Source organism: Nerophis ophidion, linkage group LG06 (assembly GCF_033978795.1).
Source record: "Nerophis ophidion isolate RoL-2023_Sa linkage group LG06, RoL_Noph_v1.0, whole genome shotgun sequence".
Lineage (NCBI taxonomy): Eukaryota > Metazoa > Chordata > Actinopteri > Syngnathiformes > Syngnathidae > Nerophis > Nerophis ophidion.
The window spans coordinates 48368272-48390071 of record NC_084616.1 but is presented as its reverse complement, the minus strand read 5'-3'; the positions used below and the strand labels follow the sequence as shown (position 1 = coordinate 48390071).

At 39.5% G+C, this 21800-nt stretch overlaps 1 protein-coding gene across 7 annotated transcripts; it reads left to right on the top strand.

Moving 5' to 3' along the window:
• Positions 1-308: 308 nt before the first annotated feature.
• srxn1 (sulfiredoxin 1 homolog (S. cerevisiae)) lies at positions 309-19203 on the top strand. 7 transcript variants are annotated; one of them, XR_009807226.1, is made up of 6 exons: positions 3290-3572; positions 4646-4725; positions 5834-5894; positions 11451-11498; positions 13325-13367; positions 17710-19203. XR_009807226.1 is itself a non-coding variant. In XM_061904010.1 (5 exons), exons 1-5 carry the CDS (start codon positions 540-542, stop codon positions 17811-17813), a joined length of 309 nt encoding a protein of 102 aa, XP_061759994.1. In that variant the 5' UTR covers positions 309-539; the 3' UTR covers positions 17814-19203. The 7 variants fall into 7 exon arrangements, 2 of the variants coding, with proteins under 2 accessions (XP_061759994.1, XP_061759993.1); XM_061904010.1 differs by lacking the exons at positions 3290-3572; positions 4646-4725 and adding an exon at positions 309-592; XR_009807225.1 differs by having other exon boundaries at positions 11451-13367.
• Positions 19204-21800: the final 2597 nt, after the last annotated feature.

The following is a 21800-nucleotide window of genomic DNA, read 5'->3' as shown; positions in this document are numbered from 1 at the left end:
GGGAACGAGACTTACGAGGTGGGGAAGTAGGTGTGAGGGGCAAAGGTGGACTAGAGCTGCAGTGGCGAAAAATGTCCTGATAATAATTAATACTCGAATTAAAGTCATTCTTAGGTGGGTGACTGGCTTCAGGGGTGCAATAATTGTCCTTATAAATTTTCTTTAAAGAAAATAGGTCCTTAGGTGACAAATGAGAAAATTCTGACTCAAAAAACTCATCGTCGCTGCTATCAAAAGAAAAGGTAGGAGGAGTGTCTAACAAGGGGTTAACAGTGATGTCATAGGGAGGCGGGAACGAAGTGACGTCATGTTGAGTGACAGGAGAGGCGGTAGCTTGTGCGGGGCTATAGGGGCTAATAGAGTGGTGACTGGAAGTGGGGGAAGTGAACAATGTACCAACCCTTAGAGAAGAGTCCTGGTTTGGAGCGGTGGAATACATAGCCCGATATGCTGCTTGTCGGGGACGAGGTTCTGGAAGATCCCACACGAGGTGACGCGTTTCTGGTAGCCAGTTTCTGTTACGTTCGAAGCGCATTGAGATGCGCGGAGGTGTCAACTCAAGATGCAGGGGACCAGACAAGCAAGTTAGCAGGTAGGAGCTGGATTTAATTTATAAAATGACAAAATAACACTGATGCAAAGACAAAAGAAAGCGCGTGCAACGCACGGGGAGCTAGGCTAACACTAGCACTGAGTAAAAGTCCAAAAGCTGCGCGTGTCGTGCGCCCAAAAGCTAAGGTGGAACTTAGCAAGCCAAAAACAGGACCAGATAATCGAACGTGCGTGTTGCATAAAGCAAGTGAAGAACTCAGGCAGAACAAAGGGAGGAAGCAGGTATAAATACAGAAACGGTAATCAAAAACAGGTGTGCGCCGGGCGTCAGTGCAGGTGGAACAAATGAAGTTGCTATGGTGACGAATACAAACAAAGAAGTGCTCAAATACTGGGATCAGCAGTCCAAAACGTGACCAAAACACACAAAAGCAAACAGCAAATGATCCATGTAGTGGATCGTAACAATTTTGGCTTTATGAAACACTAAGATAAATTAATCATATAAATTGTGGTAGTCAGTAACAGTTTTATTTTTAGATCAAAATGAGTGAAAAAATTATGGATGAACAAAATAATAAAATATGGAATAACCCTGTATACTTTCATTTCCATAGCTAACACCTTAGATCTGTTCATTAGTCTGCAGTTAAAAAGAAATGTTCATACCTTGGATAGCTGTTGCACCAGTTGGATTGACATGAATCATGCATCACGAGGGATGTCAATTGAAACAAAGAAGAGGATTATCAAACTTTTTCAAGAAAGAAAATCGTCACGGAATGTGACAAAAAAGTTAAAGTACCAATGATTGTCACACACACTAGATCTGGCGAAATTATTCTCTGCATTTGACCCATCACCCTTGATCACCCCGTGGGAGGTGAGGGGAGCAGCGGGCAGCAGCGGTGCCGCGCCAGGGAATAATTTTTGGTGATTTAACCCCCAATTCCAACCCAAGCACGAAGGTAATGGGTCCCATTTTTATAGTCTTTGGTAAAAGATGATGATTGTTCATAGTCTGCTGCGTCTAAAATGGGCAATATATCGATTCTACCGATATATTTGACGTTTTTGTTGCAAATGATTAAAAAAAATATATATATTTTTTTTTTCTCCACTTGCCCCAGCATAATTTTAGCTTACACCGTCCCCTTACTTCCTTCGCGACACACCTACTGTAGCAAAACATGGCAAATGCTAGAGGTAACAATTTTTTTCTGGAATTTAACTATATATATGAACCCAGCACAAGTGACCAAACTCCTACATTATGCACCCTGTGCTGAAAACACAATCATCTGATTCTGGCCTGTTCTCAGTTTCGCACACCAAACAGCAGATGTTTCAAAACTGAGCTTTCACTGTCACCGAGAGACTATTTTCTCTGGAAGTACCTTGGATCCAAGGATCCAGCCTCACACCTTTTGAAATGTGTGAGGCTGCTTCCTTCAACATTTTTTAAATACCTCTAAAACCATCAAAAAACAAATGAATCACACAGGATCCCTTAAATACGCATTGTACGTTCACATCCTGTACAAACACAAGACATATTTCACGCCTGTGTACTTATAGACATCTTATAAGTACACAGTGGCTGCTGTGACGCGAGAAATTGGGCAGCCATCTTGAAGTGGTGATGAGGAGCCGGCGAGCAGCCTAAACTGACAGTTGCCAGGTAGAAAACAAAGATGCCGGGCTGGTGTCCAGCGTTTCCTGCTCAAATGAGCTGACTGTTGAAAATAGGAATCAGGGGATTAATTTTCACAAGTAAGATTTAACATTAACGTGCTGTTGGTTGTATATTATGATAAGAATATTACCACAGAGTTGAGAAGGAGCAAAGATCTTCAATATTTGTATGTGAAAATCACAAATAAATATTCAGGGGTAGCATAACCCCAAACAGGGGTTTGGTTAACAAACGTTCAGCCCGACCTAAAACAAAATTCACCAGCCGCCACTGATTATGATGCATTCTCGTTTAAGACAATAGTTTCTTACTATAATTGTAACCAGGAATAAGTCTTCACGTAACAATATTCAAATACTAACATTGTTGGGTACGACAGAATTTGTTTTTTTTCTAAATCCAGTGAAACAGATTGGTAGTTTTAGCTGATATAAAGACTTTCAGGTACTGGGATGACAGGGGATGCAAAACGATAACAATACTGAAATAAACTGCAACAAAAAAAACAGTGCAATAACAGTGCAATACATTTTCATAATATGGTCACTGCTGCCTAGTTTCTCTTGTTATATTCTTATTTCTACTGTTGTATTTTTATTGGCATTGTTGCTCTTTCTTTTTATTCTTGTTGTAATATTTTCTATTTTATTTCTATTTACACCCCCATTCTTTACTTTTTACTTACTTTTTGATTTCGATCTCAATTCTGTACACTGCTGCTGGAGTTTTAATTTTCCTGAGGGAACTCTCCTGATGGAAAGAATAAAGTACTATCTATTTATCTATCTATCTATCTATCTATCTATCTATCTATCTATCCATCCATCCATCCATCTATCTATCTATCTATCTATCTATCTATCTATCTATCTATCTATCTATCTATCTATCTATCTATCTATCTATCTATCTATCTATCTATCTATCTATCTATCTATCTATCTATCTATCTATCTATCGTGTTTACGGAAGTGTGTTTGAGATTGACAGTGACAACAGCCAATTAAATACTGTGCTAGAACCTATACCACGCCCCATTCATGCCACACCGCGGAAGTAGAATAATAAGTAACTGTCTGGGTGTTGATTTGGAAAAATGTTCAGTTTGTTGGCGCGTCAAAAGAACATTCTGGTCAGTTTGGGTTTCCGCCGACATAAACAGTCGACGATGACCTCGATGGGTAATATTACAACAGACGACAGCGGGTCTATTCACTCAGGTGGTCACCAGGAAGTTCATGACGTTCCGATTCACGTCATAATCAGACCATTTCCACTGCTTCTGGACGAAGAGAAAGTCCAGAGTCTCATTAACACTTTAAAGGTATCAGCCCTGTGTTTATTGGCTTATTGCATTTGCTAGAATTCCGCTCTAAATATTTCTTGTTAGCATCCTTACGTATACATTAGTTCTTATGTGGATAAAATAATACACCAACTGCAGGCAACATAATGACAAGTCTAATCCATCTTTGAAAGCATTTGACATTAAACAAAGAAAAACAGCCTTGCAAAGTAGTTGACTCAGTATAACATTATTCCATGCTATGTTATTTGACTGACTAAAGGCCATACAGAAACAACTAAAAGTTTACGGTAAATGTCATTTGTACTTCTTGTATGTATTCTTTGATCTTAAGAGTTTGGGTGGGATTTTTAAGTAAGTAAGTACATTTTATTTATAAAGCGCTTTTCCACAGTTAAAATCACACAGCGCTGTACAAAACATAGGTGAAGTAAAACAACAATTCGATTAAAACAACAGGGGCAACATCATAAAATAATTACAAAGTGGATTAAAAATTATAGTTAAAAGGTGCATTAGCTAAAAGCTTTACTAAAAAGAGAAGTTTTCAAATGTTTCTTAAAGGCCTACTGAAATGAGATTTTCTTATTTAAACGAGGATAGCAGGTCCATTCTATGTGTCATACTTGATCATTTCGCGATATTGCCATATTTTTGCTGAAAAGATTTAGCAGAGAACATCCACGATAAAGTTCGCAACTTTTGGTCGCTAATAAAAAAGCCCTGCCTCGACCGGAAGTAGCAGACGATGACGTCACCGGTGTGAGGGCTCCTCACATCCTCACATTGTTAATAATGTGAGACTCCAGCATCAAGAGCTATTTGGACCGAGAAAGCGACAATTTCTCCATTAATTTGAGCGAGGATGAAAGAATCGTGGATGAGGATATTGATAGTGAAAGACTAGAAAAAAAAATTAAAATGAAATAAGGTAAAAAAAAAAAAAAGAAAGACGATTGCATTGGGATCGATTCAGATGTTTTTAGACACATTTACTAGGATAATTCTGGGAAATCCCCTATCTTTCTATTGTGTTGCTAGTGTTTTAGTGAGTTAAATAGTACCTGATAGTCGGAGGGGTGTGTCCACAGGTGTGTTGACGCCAGTCTCTGAGGGAAGTCACGGCAGCTGCATGGACGGCGCAAGCTCCGCTGATCTCCGCTGATCTCCGGTAAAAGGCGACTTTTTACCACAATTTTCTCACCGAAACCTGCTGGTTGACAAGTGGTCGGGAACCATGTTCGCTTGACCGCTCTGATCCACAGTAAAGCTTCACCTCTGGGAATTTTAAACAAGGAAACACCGTGTGTTTGTGTGGCTAAAGGCTAAAGCTTCCTACCTCCATCTTTCTGCTTTGAATTCTCCATTATTAATTGAACAAATTGCAAAAGATTCAGCAACACAGATGTCCAAAATACTGTGTAATTGCGCAATGAAAAGAGACGACTTTTAGCCGCAAGTGGTGCTGGCTAATATGTCCCCTCCACCTAATAACGTCACAAACACGTGTCATCTATCTATTCATTCCGCGGCGTTTTCAACAGGAAACTCCGCGGGAAATTTAAACTTGTAATTTAGTAAACTAAACCGGCCGTATTGGCATGTGTTGCAATGTTAAGATTTCATCATTGATGTATAAACTATCAGACTGTGTGGTCGGTAACAGTGGGTTTTAGTAGGCCTTTAAGTTTCAACACAGTCAAGATCATGAAGGGACTGGTGCAATTTGTTCCAGAGTCTGGAAGCTCTATCCTGGAATGCCAGGTCTCCACGGGTTTTAAAACAAGTTTTGGGGATCTTTAGAAGACCCTGGCCTGAAGATCGGAGGCTGGGCCCTGAAGAGTAGGGGCATAGCAAGTCAGTAATGTACTGAGGGGCCCCACCATGCAACGCACGTAATGTCAGGACTAAAATTTTAAACTCAATGCAGAATTTAACTGGAAGCCAATGAAGACTGGGGTGATATGGGCTGGTGTAAGTAAGCTTTAAGTCGAAAACGGTTCACCTGATTAGACAACAAAGTACATCTACTGTGAATTAATTTAAGCTATACCTAATGTTAAAAGGAGTAATATTAAAATAAAAAGAGAAAAGTGTTTGCATGCATTTGAATCGTTATTTTCATTTTAATGATGGTGCTTATGTACATGTTTGAACTGATTCCGAATATTTTCCTTCAGACCAAGCTTTGAAATGATGCCAGCCATAGCACCGTGGCTTCCTCATGCCTTGTGTATACTTGCAGTCACCCTGCTGTATAATTGTTGTTCTCTTTTCAGGCAGGAACAGACATCCACGTTGTTCCTCCCATCGATGTGCTCTGGATCAAAGGAAAAGAAGGTGGAAATTACTTCTACTCTTTTGGCGGCTGTCACCGCTTTGCTGCCTACCAGAGAATGAAAATGCATTCTATCCCTGCCAAGATCATCAAATCAACTATCTCAGACCTCAGTACTTACCTGGGTGCTTCAACACCTGATCTGCGGTGACCATGGCACTTAAAAAAAAATATAGGCAGGATACTCCATGTTTTTATTTGTCATTGTTCCTTTTGGAATGACTACTTCAGACAGTGACTCTGTAGCAGATGATTTTCCAGCAGGGGGCAGTAAAACTCTGCTGTCAAATTCTTCCATTTTTTTAAGGATTTATATTGTCAACTATTTGAGTGATGCCAGTTAAAAGTTTTGACATATTAGTAATATGAAAGTCATATATCAGCAATCATTTTTAATTCCGTGTTTTCAGATAGTATAGTGATCTACATCAGGATTTTATAGTTTTCTGCATTATTATGTGTGTCACAGCTCTCTCCTAAAATGGGGAGAAAGATCAATCCATAGAAGAAAAGAGTAAAATACTACATTGGTTTTAATGCAAAAATGTTTTATTGCAATTACAATGTATTATCAATAACATAATTGACAACGGAGGCGTGTTAATGGAGATGCAATTGTCCTATACTAACGGTACCGTTAATAAAAAAACATTACTCAATTGCAGGCAGGTGTTTGAAGTATACAGGGTTAGGGTTAGGGTAAAGCCCCTAGAAGCTTTTCATGCTGTGTCCCCAGTTTGCTACCAGTTAGGTGGAAATCTGCAACTCAAAACAAAACCAACAAGGACAAGCTGTTGTAGTTAGAAGAAAACTATATAAAGCCAGACATTCCATTTTCTTTCACCCCATTAACGGTTTGCCACACTGAATGGTAAATATTGTTGGAAGTTATGTGGCACCCCTAACTCATCATTTTCTGAAACGGAACAAAAATATGCTTTCAGTAAGCTTATTTTCATGCAAGGCACTTCACCGTGTCGTGCCTAGATCAGCACCATGGAATCCGAGGCACAAAATGAGAGAAATTGGTGTGGCCAGCAACTTCCAATGGAAAACACTCAAAAAGGAAGGTCAACATCATGAGGGCTGGCAGCAATATACCTTCAACGAATCGCTCAGGCCATCTTGACTGAAATACTGTACATACAGTACATAGACATATAATAACAGTTTGATGAAAATATCGATAAAGGCCTAATTTAATAATATTTATTACAAGACAGAAACATGTTTTTGTTTTATATTTTTTTTAAATATTCATAAATCTCATCAGTTATTTTATGTGTTTGTAAATTTCACAAAGTGTTTTTTTATATGTTTAAAACAATATTTTCTATACCCGTGGACCTCCTCATTGGGGTCGACTTGGGGCGAGAGGTGGGTTGCGAGTCATAGGACACATACAAACAAACAAACAAACATCCACACTCACATTCCCACATATGGACAATTTACAGTCTCCAATGATCCCAAAATCAATAGTTTAAGGGAATAGGAAAAAACTGCAAAAAACTCACAGGAATAACATCCAAACTCCACACAGAAATGTTCCAAAAGCGATGAGAACCGATAATTTCCTGACTGTAAGGCCGACGTAACCTAAACTAAAATGACACGCATATTAATTATGAGTAGTGTTTTCTTATAAATTGTGCAACTGTATAAAATAACAAATTTAATCTCAGCCTTCTGTTAAAATCTTTGTTGTACTTTAAACGCAAACAAATGTCGTACCAAAGTATTAGGGCTCTCTCTATTCCAAGTGTATTAAATAAATTACCAATCACTCCAGGATTTTGCGATGCTGCAACCATGGATATTTACACAAATTTAACCAATCCCCACCAATTATGCGCAACATGACATCGCAACTGTGTCCAAAGCTGTCAACTTCCCCGTGAAATTTGGCCAATCAGTGTCAATTCTTGTCAATCAAATGTGGATCTTAACAGTGTTCAGACATACATATCACCCGTCTAATCAAAACTTAAATTTGTTTCTTGTGTAAAAAAGGCAGGAACAACAACATATAACAATTTATTAACGCTTTGCCGCTATAACGGCTCAATTGTTGTCTTCCCGCATAGCTTAGACCAGTGTTTTTCAACCTTTTTTGAGCCAAGGCACATTTTTTTCATTGAAAAAATCCTGAGGCACACCACAAGCAGAAATCATTAAAAAGCAAAACTCCATAGCCGATATTGACAATAAAGAGTGCTTGTGGCAATTGTTGGATATGACTTTAAAGCAAAAGCAAGCATGCATCACTATAGCTCTTGTCTCAAAGTAGGTGTTCTGTCATATCACACCCTGACCTATTTGGAGCTTTTGCTGTTTTCCGGTGTTTAGTGTTTTACTTCTTGTCTTGCGCTCCTATTTTGGTGTTTTTTTCCTGTTTTGTTGGCATTTTCCTGTTGCAGTTTCATGCCTTCCTCGAGTGCTATTCTCTACATCTGCTTTGTTTTCGCAATCCAGACTATTAAGTTGTGCGGACGCTGTCCTTCTTTGTGGGGACATTGTTGATTGTCATGTTATGTACGGATGTATTTTGTAGACGCCGTCTGCTCCACACGCTGTAAGTCTTTGCTGTTGTCCAGCATTTTGTGTTTTGTTTACTTCGCAGCTAGTTCAGTTTTAGTTTCGTGTTGCGTAGCCATACTTAGACTTTGATGCCTCTTCTTAGCGGCACTCGCCTTTTGTGTATTTTTGGTTAGATACCTTATTACCTGCATGCTGCTTCCCGCTGTAATCTGCATATTGTGATCATGACACAACGTGTTCCTGACATCTACAAAGCAATTAGCTACCTGCTGCCACCTACTGATATGGAAGAGTATTACACAGTTACTCTGCCGAGTTCTAAACAGCACAGACACTCAACAACGGCACATTGTTTACGGATAATAATGACTTGGGTGCAAAAATATTTTTAAAACAATTAAGTGAAATTACGTAATCTCCCACAGCACATCAGACTTTATTTTATGGCACACTAGTGTGCCGCGGCACAGTGGTTAAAAAACACTGGCTTAAACCATGGGTCCCTAAACTACAGCCCGCGGGCCGAATAGGGCTCACCAGCGTCCAAAACCTGGCCTGCATGAAGTCCTAAATTAAAAAAAAAATGTAAATGAAAAAAAAAAATATATATGTATATATATATATATATATATATATATATATATATATATATATATATATATGTATATACATATATATGTATATATATATATATATATATATATATATATATGTATATATACATATATATGTATATATATGTAGGGACGGCGTGGCGCAGTGGGATAGTGGCCGTGCGCTACCCGAGGGTCCCTGGTTCAAATCCCACCTAGTACCAACCTCGTCACGTCCGTTGTGTCCTGAGCAAGACACTTCACCCTTGCTCCTGATGGGTGCTGGTTGGCGCCTTGCATGGCAGCTCCCTCCATCAGTGTGTGAATGTGTGTGTGAATGGGTAAATGTGGAAGTAGTGTCAAAGCGCTTTGAGTACCTTGAAGGTAGAAAAGCGCTATACAAGTACAACCCATTTATTTATTTATTTATATATATATATATATATATATATGTATGTATGTATATATATACATATACTATATGTATATATATACATATACTGTACGTATATATATATATCTATATATATATATATATATGTATATATATCCATCCATCCGTGACCTTGTGCTTATTTATCTCAGTCATACTTGCCAACCCTCCCGGATTTTCCGGGAGACTCCCGAAATTCAGCGCCTCTCCAGAAAACCTCCCGGGACAAATTTTCTCCCAAAAATCTCCAGAAATACAGGCGGAGCTGGAGGCCACGCCCCCTCCAGCACCATGGGGACTAGAGTGATGTGTCGACAGCCTGTTTTCACATCCGCTTTCCCACAATATAAACAGCGTGCCTGCCCAATGACGTTATAACTGTAGAATGATCGAGGGCGAATTCTTGGTTTCCTATGTGGTTTTATTGTTAGGCAGTTTCATTAACGTCCTTCCAGCGCGGTAACAACACACAACAACAGCAGTCACGTTTTCGTCTACCGTAAAGCAGTTTGTCTGCCGTAAACAGCAATGTTGTGACACTCTTAAACAGGACAATACTGCCATCTACTGTACATGCATATGTGACAATAACATCTACGGCCATCTCATCGCTACTCCTTCCCTCTTAACCACGCCCCCAACCACGCCCCCGCCCCACCCCCGACCTGATGGCGGAGCTATCATGCAAGGCGCTAACTACGACCCATCAGGAGCAAGGGTGAAGTGTCTTGCTCAAGGACACAACGGACGTGACGAGATTGGTAGCAGGTGGGGATCGAACCAGGAACCCTCAAGTTGCTGGCACAGCCATCCTCCCAACCGCTCCACGCCGTCCCCATGATAATCTCTTATTGTATCTCATTTACTAACAAAAATTAGCACATTAATAGATTCACTGTCACGAGGGTAACGCAAAATGATGCGCGTTTTGTCCACCCCAGGATGCAAAGGATGCTTGATTTTAATATAAAAAACAATAATAACACTTGTACAAAACAGACAGAAATAAACATAAGAAAAGCGTGCCGAACGCACGAAAAGCTACAGCTAACGCTTAGCACTGAGTCGAGAGTCCAAAAGTAACGTGCCAAGCGCACGGGACGCTAAGGGGATACTTAGCGCAGACCAGATTAAGGAAAACGTCCACGTGAAAGTTGCTTACCGCAAACAAAGGATCAAGGTCGAACGAAAGGAGAAGGCAGGCTTAAGTAAGGAAGTCATCAATAAACACAGGTGCGCGTCAGGAAACAAGGAGCAGGTGAAACAAATAAGCAACCATGGTGACAGAAAAAACAAGGAAGTGCACAAACAAACTCAAAAATTCACAAAACATGATCCGGGTAGCGGATCATGACAATCACAAGTTGATGTATTGTTTTTGGAAAAATCAATCCTTAAAACGTAACCATTGTGAAATCCTGGAGAAAATGAAACAACAACTTCATTAGATTAGAATTTATATTTATCGAGCTTGTTTTTTTTCTTGTGCAAATAATTTACCAGAGTAATACAGAGTTCCCTCACTACTTTGTTGGTCACTTACTTCAGTCTTGTTTGTTATATTTAATTTCCGTAAAATAAAAAATGTAGTGTTAACATTTAAGGGTCCAAGACTCTTCCAAAGCAACCTCCATCATTAAACGCTATAGTTTACTGGTTTTGATTGCATTTCTTAGCTCAGTCATAATTTTAGTAATCAGACAAACTGCAGTCTGTGGTCATTCATGCCCCATATTTCATATTTGTGTCTTTCGCAGTTGAGTCATTTTAAGTACAAATGCATTCAATTGTTCAAAAATGTTGTTCTCAATGCAGACGAATGATGTCGGTTCTGTGTTCGGATTGGGGTTGTCCCGATACCAATATTTTGGTACCAGTGCCAAAATGTATTTTGATACTTTACAAAATAAAGGGGACCACACAAAATGAAATTATTGGCTTTATTTTAATAGAAAATCTTATAATTTTATATCTTCTACCCTTTACTCTAGGGCAGCACGGAGGTACAGGGGTTAGTGCGTCTGCCTCACAATACGAAGGTCCTGAGTAGTCCTGAGTTCAATCCCAGGCTTGGGATATTTCTGTGTGGAGTTTGCATGTCCTACCCGCTGCTGCGCTGGTTCCCTCCAGGTACTCCGGCTTCCTCCCACTTCCAAAGACATGCACCTGGGGATAGGTTGATTGGCAACACTAAATTGGCCCTAGTGTGTGAATGTGAGTGTGAATGTTGTCTGTCTATCTGTGTTGGCCCTGCGATGAGGTGGCGACTTTTCCAGGGTGTACAACGCCTTCCGCCCGATTGTAGCTGAGATAGGCCCCAGCGACCCCAAAGGGAATGAGCGGTACAAAATGGATGGACTGATATTCTACTCTTTTAGTAGTAAATAAACAAACAAAGGCTCCTAATATGGCTGCTGATGAATGATGTAACATATTGTGTCATCCATCCATCCATTTCTACCGCATATTCCCTTTTTTGGGGGGGTAGCGGGGAGCGCTGGTGCCTATCTCAGCTACAATCGGGCTGAAGGCGGGGTACACCCTGGACAAGTCACCACCTCATCGCAGGGCCAACACAGATAGACAGACAACATTCACACTCACATTTATTTCCCATTCCATTGTTTCTGTCAAACTTATGTGGGACAAGCGGTAAAAAAAAAGGATTATTAATGTACTTGTTCATTTACTGTTAATATCTGTTAAATTTTATAAGCCCCCATTCATTTGTTTTTTGGATATTTTACATTAGTTGTAAGTGATACTACACGTTTTGGTCTCAACCCAAAGCCAAGTAGTTACAGGATCATACAATGGTCATAATTAATGTTCTCCTAAGTTCAGGGACATATTTCCGGACTGTAAAAACAATTTAAAAAATGACAAAATATTTTATGATAATAAAAAATATCAATGTAAACATTGTAGTATCGACTAGATATGGCTCCTGTCCTTGATATTGTTACAGTCAATGAATGTATATATCCATCCATTTGTTTACATTGAGGAGCACCAGCTTGTTGTTAGCATTTAGCTATTGTATTTTCCTTACGGGGTGCAGTGAAGCATGTTTAGCTATCCTTTTGCCTGCATAGAGGATACTTGTAAGAAATGTACTTTTTTTGTTGTCATTGAGGCGAGTATTTGTGATTTAGAAGTAGCTAAAACACTGCCGACTGCGGATGAACGTTAGCTGCTATATTTTAAAGCGCTTCTTGCAGCACGGCGGTTCAGTGTTTATAGCTTTACATCTGTTCGTAAGTGCAAGGTATGTGTGCTGCAACAATGCGCCGTAATGTTCGTTAAAAAACAAAAACAAAAAAAAACACTGGCATTTTTCAGCTGTATTATTGTACTGTTGTTATTTCATCAGTACCACGGTGCTTTATTAGTACCGGTCCACCGTACAACCCTAGTTCAGATTGGCTCCAAAAACAAATCCTGTCATGGCGGAGGGAACTGTTAAATAAAATAATTCAGGTACATTTAAGCACAGATGAGTCCTCTCCTACGTCAGCACCATTGATGAGCTCCCTTTGTGCATGGGCTTTTAGGAAATGAAGGAAGACCAAACCCTACATTACTCTACATTTCCCCTTCAATTTGTAGCATGTGAGAAGATTTCCTTCCTGTAGCTCTCACTGTCTGGGAGTAACCGAATCCTCAAAGGCCTTTTGACACGCAATACCGCCATTAAAAAAATATGCACCTGTTGCTTTGGGGAGCCGTTTGCATGGGTGGCTCTGTGTGCTTTATCTTTGGGGATTTACAGAGATCAAAGAGATTTTCAGGGGTTAAAGTGGAAATGTAAAAATGAATTGTTTCCTTGTAAATGTTTGTGTTTTTTATTTCTGCTTGTGTGCAGATATTGCCCCAAAGGATTATTTACCTCTACAGCACCAGCAGAGGTGGGTAGAGTAGCCAGATTTTGTACACAAATAAGAGTACTGTTACTTTAGAGATGTATTACTCAAGTAAACGTAAGGATAAGTCACCCAAATATTTACTTGACAAAAAGTAAAAAGTATGTTGTGAAAAAACTACTCAAGTACTGAGTAACTGATGAGTAACATGTTTGTTTAATGACGGCAACAAGTAATGCACAAAAACATAAAATAGCAATGAACAAATTCAGAGCCAGGAATATCTCTTAAGCAGCTAAAACAATAATATACATTAAATAATATATAATTGGTTTTACAATGTATTGAAAAAAACTTTGAAAATGAATTTTACCTTTGCAACCTCATTATACTATTGGCTAAGTTTTATATTCATAAATCAGTACCGACTACAAACCCCGTTGAATTGGGAAATTGTGTTAGATGTAAATATAAACGGAATACAATTATTTGCAAATCCTTTTCAACCCGTATTCAATTGAATGCACTACAAAGACAAGATATTTGATGTTCAAACTCATAAACTTTATTTTTTTTGCAAATAATAATTAACTTAGAATTTTCTTGGCTACAACATGTGCCAAATTAGTTGGAAAAGGGCATGTTCACCACTGTGTTACATCACCTTTTCTTCTAACAACACTCAATAAACGAATGGGAACTGAGGAAACTAATTGTTGAAGCTTTGAAAGTGGAATTCTTTACCATTCTTTTTTGATGTACAGCTTAAGTTGTTCAACAGTCCGGGGTCTTGTTTTCGTATTTTACGCTTCATAAAGCGCCACACATTTTCGATGGGAGACATGTCTGGACTGCAGGCGGGGCAGAAAAATACCCGCACTCTTTTACTATGAAGCCATGCTGTTGTAACACATGGCTTGGCATTATTTTGCTGAAATAAGCAGGGGCGTCCATGATAACATTGCTTGGATGACAACATATGTTGCTCCAAAACCTGTATGGACCTTTCAACATTAATGGTGCCTTCACAGATGTGTAAGTTACCCATGCCTTGGGCACTAATACACCCCGATACCATCACACATGCTGGCTTTTGAACTTTGCGCCTATAACAATCCGAATGGTTATTTTCCTCTTTGTTCTGGAGGACACCACGTCCACAGTTTCCAAATATAATTTGATATGTGGACTCGTCAGACCAAAGAACACTTTTCCACTTTGCATCAGTCGATCTTAGATGAGCTCGGGCCCAGCGAAGCCGGCGGCCTTCCTGGGTCTTGTTGATAAATGGCTTTCGCTTTGCATAGTAGAGTTTTAACTTGCACTTACAGATGTAGCGACAAACTGTAGTTACTGACAGTGGTTTTTTGAAGGGTTCCTGAGCCCATGTGGTGACATCCTTTACACACTGATGTCGGTGTTTGATGCAGTACCGCCTGAGGGATCAAAGGTCCAGGATTTCATCGCTAACGTGCAGTGATTTCTCCAGATTTGCTGAACTTTTTGATGATTTTACGGACCGTAGATGGTAAAATCCCTAGATTCCTTGCAATAGCTCATTGAGAAATGTTGTTCTAAAACTTTTCGACAATTTGCTTACAAGTTGGTGACCCTCGCCCCATCCTTGTTTGTGAATTACTTAACATTTCATTGAAGCTGCTTTTATACCCAATCATGGCACCCACCTGTTTCCAAATAGCCTGCACACCTGTGGGATGTTCCAAATAAGTGTTTGATGAGCATTCCTCGACTTTATCAGTATTTATTGCCACCTTTCCCAACTTCTTTGTCACGTGTTGCTGGCATCAAATTCTAAAGTTAATGATTATTTGCAAAAAAGAAAGTTTATCAGTTTTAACATTAAATATGCTGTCTTTGTAGCATATTCAACTGAATATGGGTTGAAAATGATTTGCAAAACATTGTATTCCGTTTATATTTACATCTAACACAATTTCCCAACTCATATGGAAACGGGGTTTGTATATTACTCAAGGGGGCGTGGCTACAGGACAGTGTTTGCAATTGGAAATATTTCCTAAGTTCTTTGCATGCATGACATCGAATTTTACATTACATTATTAATGATAATAAGGCTAGTGAATAATTAAATGGATAAATAAAAAAATTATGTGGTACATTACATGGGATATGTAACGTGTCAAAAAGACGGCCCAAAGATGTTGGTGAAGATAAAATATAGTGTAGATATACTGTAAATGCAACCAATTGCAGTAAATGTAATCTTTGTATTTAAATAGTTTCTCTAGGGCTTGTGTGGCTGTACTGAGTGTTGATAAAAACGTTCCTCTTTTTTTTTTCAGTTTCCTCTTTTTTTCTTGATGGTTGCCTGTACCTCTACTAAGTAGAACCAGGAACCTGTTATTAAATTAAGCACATAATTGTGGTCACAGAAGCCGCGATATGAAATGTTTATATTGTTGCATCCATAATGTATAATAATACATATTGTATGTGAAAAATTATATATTGATATATGTAATATGTAAATATCAGTCTATTATTTTTTTTTTCTCTCTTTCTCTCCAACTCAACCCAACCTGTCGAGGCAGCTGTCTTCAATTTGTTATGCTAAAATTGATCATTAAAAAAATCCAGGCTTTCCCAACCCATAAAACACCCTCCACAACTGGGAAGACATGCTTTAAAGCAGTGGTTCTCAGATGGAGGTACGCGTACCCCTGGGGGTACTTGAAGTTATGCTAAGGGGTACGTGAGATTTTTCAAAGATATTCTAAATATAACAACAATTCAAAAATCATTTATAAATATATTTATTGAATAATACTTCAACAAAATATGAATGTAAGTTCATAAAATGTGAAAAGAAATGCAACAAAGCAATATTCAGTGTTGACAGCTAGATTTCTTTGTGGACGTGTTCCATTAATATTGATGTTAAAAAACTAAAAAAAAAAGATTTCTTTTTTTGTGAGGAAATGTTTAGAATTAAGTCCATGAATCCAGATGGATCTCTATTACAATCCCCAAAGAGGGCCATTTAAGTTGATGATTACTTCTATGTGTAGAAATCTTTATTTATTATTGAATCACTTGTTTATTTTTCAACAAGTTTTTAGTTATTTTTATATATTTTTTTCCAAATAGTTCAAGAAAGACTACTACAAATGAGCAATAGTTTGCACTATTATATTTTGCTCTGATTAGGGCATGGGTGTCAAACTCTGGCCCGCGGGCCGAATCTGCCCCACCCTGTAATTTAATTTGGCCCTTGAGGCAATATCAATTTAGCATTAGAGCTGGCCCGCCGGTGTTATACAGCGTCGGTGCCGCTGTAACACCGCATTCACCGCTAATACTCATACTTGCCAACCCTCCTAATTTTCCCAGTAGACTCCCGAAGTTCAGTGCCCCTCCCGAAAATCTCCCGGGGCAACCATTCTCCTGAATTTCTATCGATTTCCACCTGGACAACTATATTGGGGGCCTGCATTTAAGGCACTGCCTTTAGCGTTCTCTACAACCTGTCGTCACGTCCGCTTTTCCTCCATACTAACAGCGTGTCACATAGTATTTGTGGCTTACACACACACACACACACACACACACACACACACACACGCACAAGTGAATGCAAGGCGTACTTGGTCAACAGCCATACAGGTCACACTGAGGGTGGCCGTATAAACAACTTTAGCACTGTTACAAATATGCGCCACACTGTGAACCCACACCAAACAAGAATGACAAACACATTTCGGGTGAACATCCGCACCGTAACACAACAGAACATATACCCAGAAACCCTTGCCGCACTAACTCTTCCGGGAAACTTCCAGCAAACTGACCAATAATTTACGTTTTATTCACGCATTTTTCTTGCTACTTAAAGGCTTGAATGTTTGGTTCATTCATTATTGTTATTTTATTTTCAAATGTATTATTAGCCTGTGGAAAACAATTTATATTTACCTCAGAAGATTGCAAATGGAAAAAAAGGCATAACATTTTTATTTACATTTTACCTGATATGCCATTGATATTTTTTCATTATTATTATTTGAAACGTGATTTTGCATGTCACTAAAGTTATGTAAGCCTTGCTTGTTCAATATTTAATGCAAAACTTGTTTGGGTCCCTATTAAAAGGTTAATTTGTTCAACCTTGGCCCGCGGCTTTGTTCCATTTAAAATTTTGGCCCACTCTGTATTTCAGTTTGACACCCCTGGATTAGGGGGTACTTGAATTAAAAAAATGTTCACAGGGGGTACATCACTGAAAATAGGTTAAGAACCACTGCTTTAAACTACTAGTAGAACTGAAAAACAAATTGACTTTACCGTATGCTTAATTGTGTTTCATTGTATCTGTTAAATCATCCATCCCTTTTCGTGCCTATCTCAGCTACAATCGTGCAGAAGGCGGGGGACATCCTGGACAAGTCGCCATCTCATCGCAGGGCCAACACAGATAGACAGACAACATTCACACTCATATTCACATACTAGGGCCGATTTAGTGTTGCCAATCAACCTATCCCCAGGTGCATGTCTTTGGAAGTGGGAGGAAGCCGGAGTACCCGGAGGGAACCCACGCATTCACGGGGAGAACATGCAAACTCCACACAGAAAGATCCCGTGCCTGGATTTGAACCCAGGACTGCAGGACCTTCGTATTGTGAGGCAGACGCAATTCCTTTAAGTTTCAGCTTTGCAACCATACTACCCCCGGAACTCAGGACTTTCGTATTGTGAGGCAGACGCACTAACCCCTCTTCCACCGTGAAGCCCTGTTAAATCATATACAATTGTATTTCCAATCCGCAAAGTATGTAAAAATACCGTCTAAACATCACAAAATGCCACAATTTTATCCATCCATCCATTTTCTACCGCTTATTCCCTTTTGGGGTCGCGGGGGGCGCTGGCGCCTATCTCAGCTACAATCGGGCGGAAGGCGGGGTACACCCTGGACAAGTCGCCACCTCATCGCAGGCCCAACACAGATAGACAGACAACATTCACGCTCACATTCACACACTAGGGCCAATTTAGTGTTGCCAATCAACCTATCCCCAGGTGCATGTCTTTGGAAGTGGGAGGAAGCCGGAGTACCCGGAGGGAACCCACGCATTCACCGGGAGAACATGCAAACTCCACACAGAAAGATCCCGAGCCTGGATTTGAACCCAGGACTGCAGGACCTTCGTATTGTGAGGCAGACGCAATTCCTTTAAGTTTCAGCTTTGCAACCATACTACCCCCGGAACCCAAAGACTTTGGTTACCCGGACGCTGCCACAATTTCAGACGCCCATTTTGAATATTCCTCTTCCAATGTCTTTGGCAATTTCTGTATATTTGGGGTTGGATGACGTCACGATGGCAACACTTCTGCGCTGTGACCAGATCAGTAGATCAGTCATACTGGAAATGTGCTAAAATTAGAAAGCAATTGTAGCTGAGATGTCTTACAATCTCTTTGTAAGACATGAACACATTGAATGATTGATTGATTGAAACTTTTATTAGTAGTTTGTACATTACAGTACATATTCCGTACAACTGACCACTGAATTGTAACACTCGAATACGTTTTTCAACTTGTTTAAGTCGGGGTCCACGTTTTTCGTTTTTATATGCATTCTAAGTCAGAAATAAATAAATAAAAAAAAGTCTGTTCACAATTTAGTCAATTAGGGCTCTTTATTCCGCCCACAAATCCCTCTAAATAGCCATCCAAAACCTGCCAACAATATTCTATTTACATATCGTGACCTGAATATTGACCAAATATTAGCTATATTGTTATTGTAAGCGCTAAAGCAGACAACTTGTTTTCTAGTGGTGCATTCATAACAGAGATTTAACTACGGTAATAGCCTTTGCTACTGTGAGCCGGCCGGTGTTCTGCTGCATCCCGTCTCTGCTTGTCAAAGATATTCTAGATTATAAATCCTGCCTCACATTTTGATAATATGAGGATTTAGCCATAATTATAGAAGTTGTTCATCTGTGACATTCAATCAGTCGATAGAGTCAAGACACAACAACTGAAGGCAGTGTCTGCAAGCAGACACTTTTCCTTTTAACCCTTTGTCTGGATTATGATTAATTCTTTATGTAAAACGGGATGATATGAACATGCTATCGGTTGCCATTGCAGTGAGAGCAGACATTGTACAGTAATCGATCATTTTAATATGTTCGTAGTTTGTATTTCTCGTTTAGCATTTCGCAGTAGTGCTACATGATGCTTAGTGTTTCACTGAAGCTGCATCTGTTTAGCACACAGCTTCTAAAACTTGTAGCTCACCCTACTTACTTATCCATCCATCCATTTTCACACTGGGTACATCACTGAAAAAAGGTTGAGAACCACTGCTTTAAAGTACTAGTAGAATGGAAAAACAAATTGACTTTACCGTATGCTTAATTGTGTTTCATTTTATCTGTTAAATCATCCATCCATCCCTTTTCTACCGCTTATTCCCTTTGGGGTTGCGGGTGGCGCTGGTGCCTATCTCAGCTACAATCGGACAGAAGGCGGTTTACACCCTGGACAAGTCGCCACCTCATCGCAGAGCCACCCTACTTATATTCAGGCTAAAAAATTATAAGGTTCTGATCATAATTTTTCTCAAAGTAATCGTTGGCTCTCACAAAGTCTGCATGATTAGCATTGTTGTTGGTGGGAATGGGATCTTTGGTTCCCACCTCTATGTCACGGAACACGTGACTGGCTTGCTCATTATCTCTCATAATGGCTAGGGAATCTCCATGAGATTGATACTACTTTGATCATATCTATTTACTCGCAAATTTTGTCAGTCTTTCGGTTTTGTAAATCAGTTATACAGGTATATGATAAGAGCTTCAATATAGTGACAACTTATTTTCCATCCTACTGGTACTTTAAAGGGAAACTGCACTCCTTCCATCCATCCATTTTCTACCGCTTATTCCCTTCGGGGTCGCTGGAGCCGATCTCAGCTACAATTGGGCGGAAGGCGGAGTACACCCTGGACAAGTCGCAACCTCATCACAGGGCCAACACAGATAGACGGACAACATTCACACTCACATTCACACACTAGGGTCAGTTTAATGTTGCCAAAAAACCTATCCCCAGGTGCATGTCTTTGGAGGTGGGAGGAAGCCGAAGTACCCGGAGGTAACCCACAAAGTCACGGGGAGAACATGCAAATTCCACACAGAAAGATCCCGCCGAGCACAGGAGCGAACCCAGGACTATTTCTGCCAATTGTTGACAATCATCATGAAAGACATGATGACAGATGGATGTTTATTAATACATTGTAAAAATTAAATAAACATAAATAAAAGTCTGCTTACAGCGGAGCCTGTTCTACCCATAAAATCCTATTAAAAAAATTCAAAAAGCATCAACAATACTCCATTTACATTTCATGACTTGAATATTAACCAAGTACTGCTTAATGTGTTTACTACTGTGTCCCTTTGTTGACATCGAGTGGTCTGCGGCTTCCTCGCTTCCCTGCTCCTTAAAAGTTTATAGTAGACCATAAATCATGCCTTTCATCTGGAAAGTAGATGGCTGAGCATGTACTCCGACAAGCACACTTTGACAGCCATTTATGACCCAGGAATGGCGAGAAAGACACGAAAATATGCTTGGTCCACGCTGCCCCCACCATGTTTCTTTGCGAGGATTATGAGACATTATCTAAACGGGAATGTACCACATTTCTATTAGTCAGCATCCTATTTACAGATTTCCTTATACAGTGATGGTTTATTATGTGTGTTGGCTCTCTATAAAGTCTGCAGCGAGTAATAATCAGTGATGAAGGGAAAAAAAAAAAAAGCAAACGTGATGCGTTTTTTAAATTAATGCACGTGTATGTTTGAAATAATCAAACTACGTAGTTAATAAATGGTATTATAATTGTGCCTGTTGCTTCATTACATACAGTATATACTTACATTATGTAAATCAAATCTTAATGAAGGTGTTTGGATGTCTTTTTAAGGGCTTTATTGGCAGAATTGCGCAGCTACGATTGTAAGCCGACTTTTGATTGCATTTATTTAATATTTAGAATGCATTGAAAAAAAAGCTCTCCCTTTAAGGTAAAGCTAAAACTATTAGTTTTCATCTATTAGCCCACTGGTTTGTGGGAGGCATTCGCTTTTCTCTTGTTAAAAAAAGGTTGTTTTAGGTGTTGGAGTCCACAGTGATTTCTCACTGCTTCCTATCCGGAACTGAAAGTGACTGGTGTCTGCAGGCGTGTAATTTGTGCCAGATTTGCAATGTAGTGTCAACTGCCTGACTCCACTGCACAGACACACATCATGCATGAGCTTTCACCTCCGGAACCCACCCCAGTGAAATATGTGTTTGGCTGTATTTCATCCAAGGTAAAGTGTCTCTATCTATATCGGTTCCTCATTGTTGTAAATGAGCCTGGAAAGCACACACAAGCAAACACACATGTGAAAAGACTACCCCGTC

What these genes read in the sequence shown, in the direction of transcription:
- srxn1 (XM_061904009.1), top strand. Translation starts at nt 3,345, where the DNA reads ATGTTCAGTTTGTTGGCGCGTCAAAAGAACATTCTGGTCAGTTTGGGT. An exon ending in CTGGATCAAAGGAAAAGAAG is followed by an intron (nt 5,895 to 11,450) that starts GTGGAAATTACT and finishes CCTTTACTCTAG; the next exon opens with GGCAGCACGGAGGTACAGGG. An exon ending in GTCTGCCTCACAATACGAAG is followed by an intron (nt 11,499 to 13,324) that starts GTCCTGAGTAGT and finishes GCTTGTGTGCAG; the next exon opens with ATATTGCCCCAAAGGATTAT.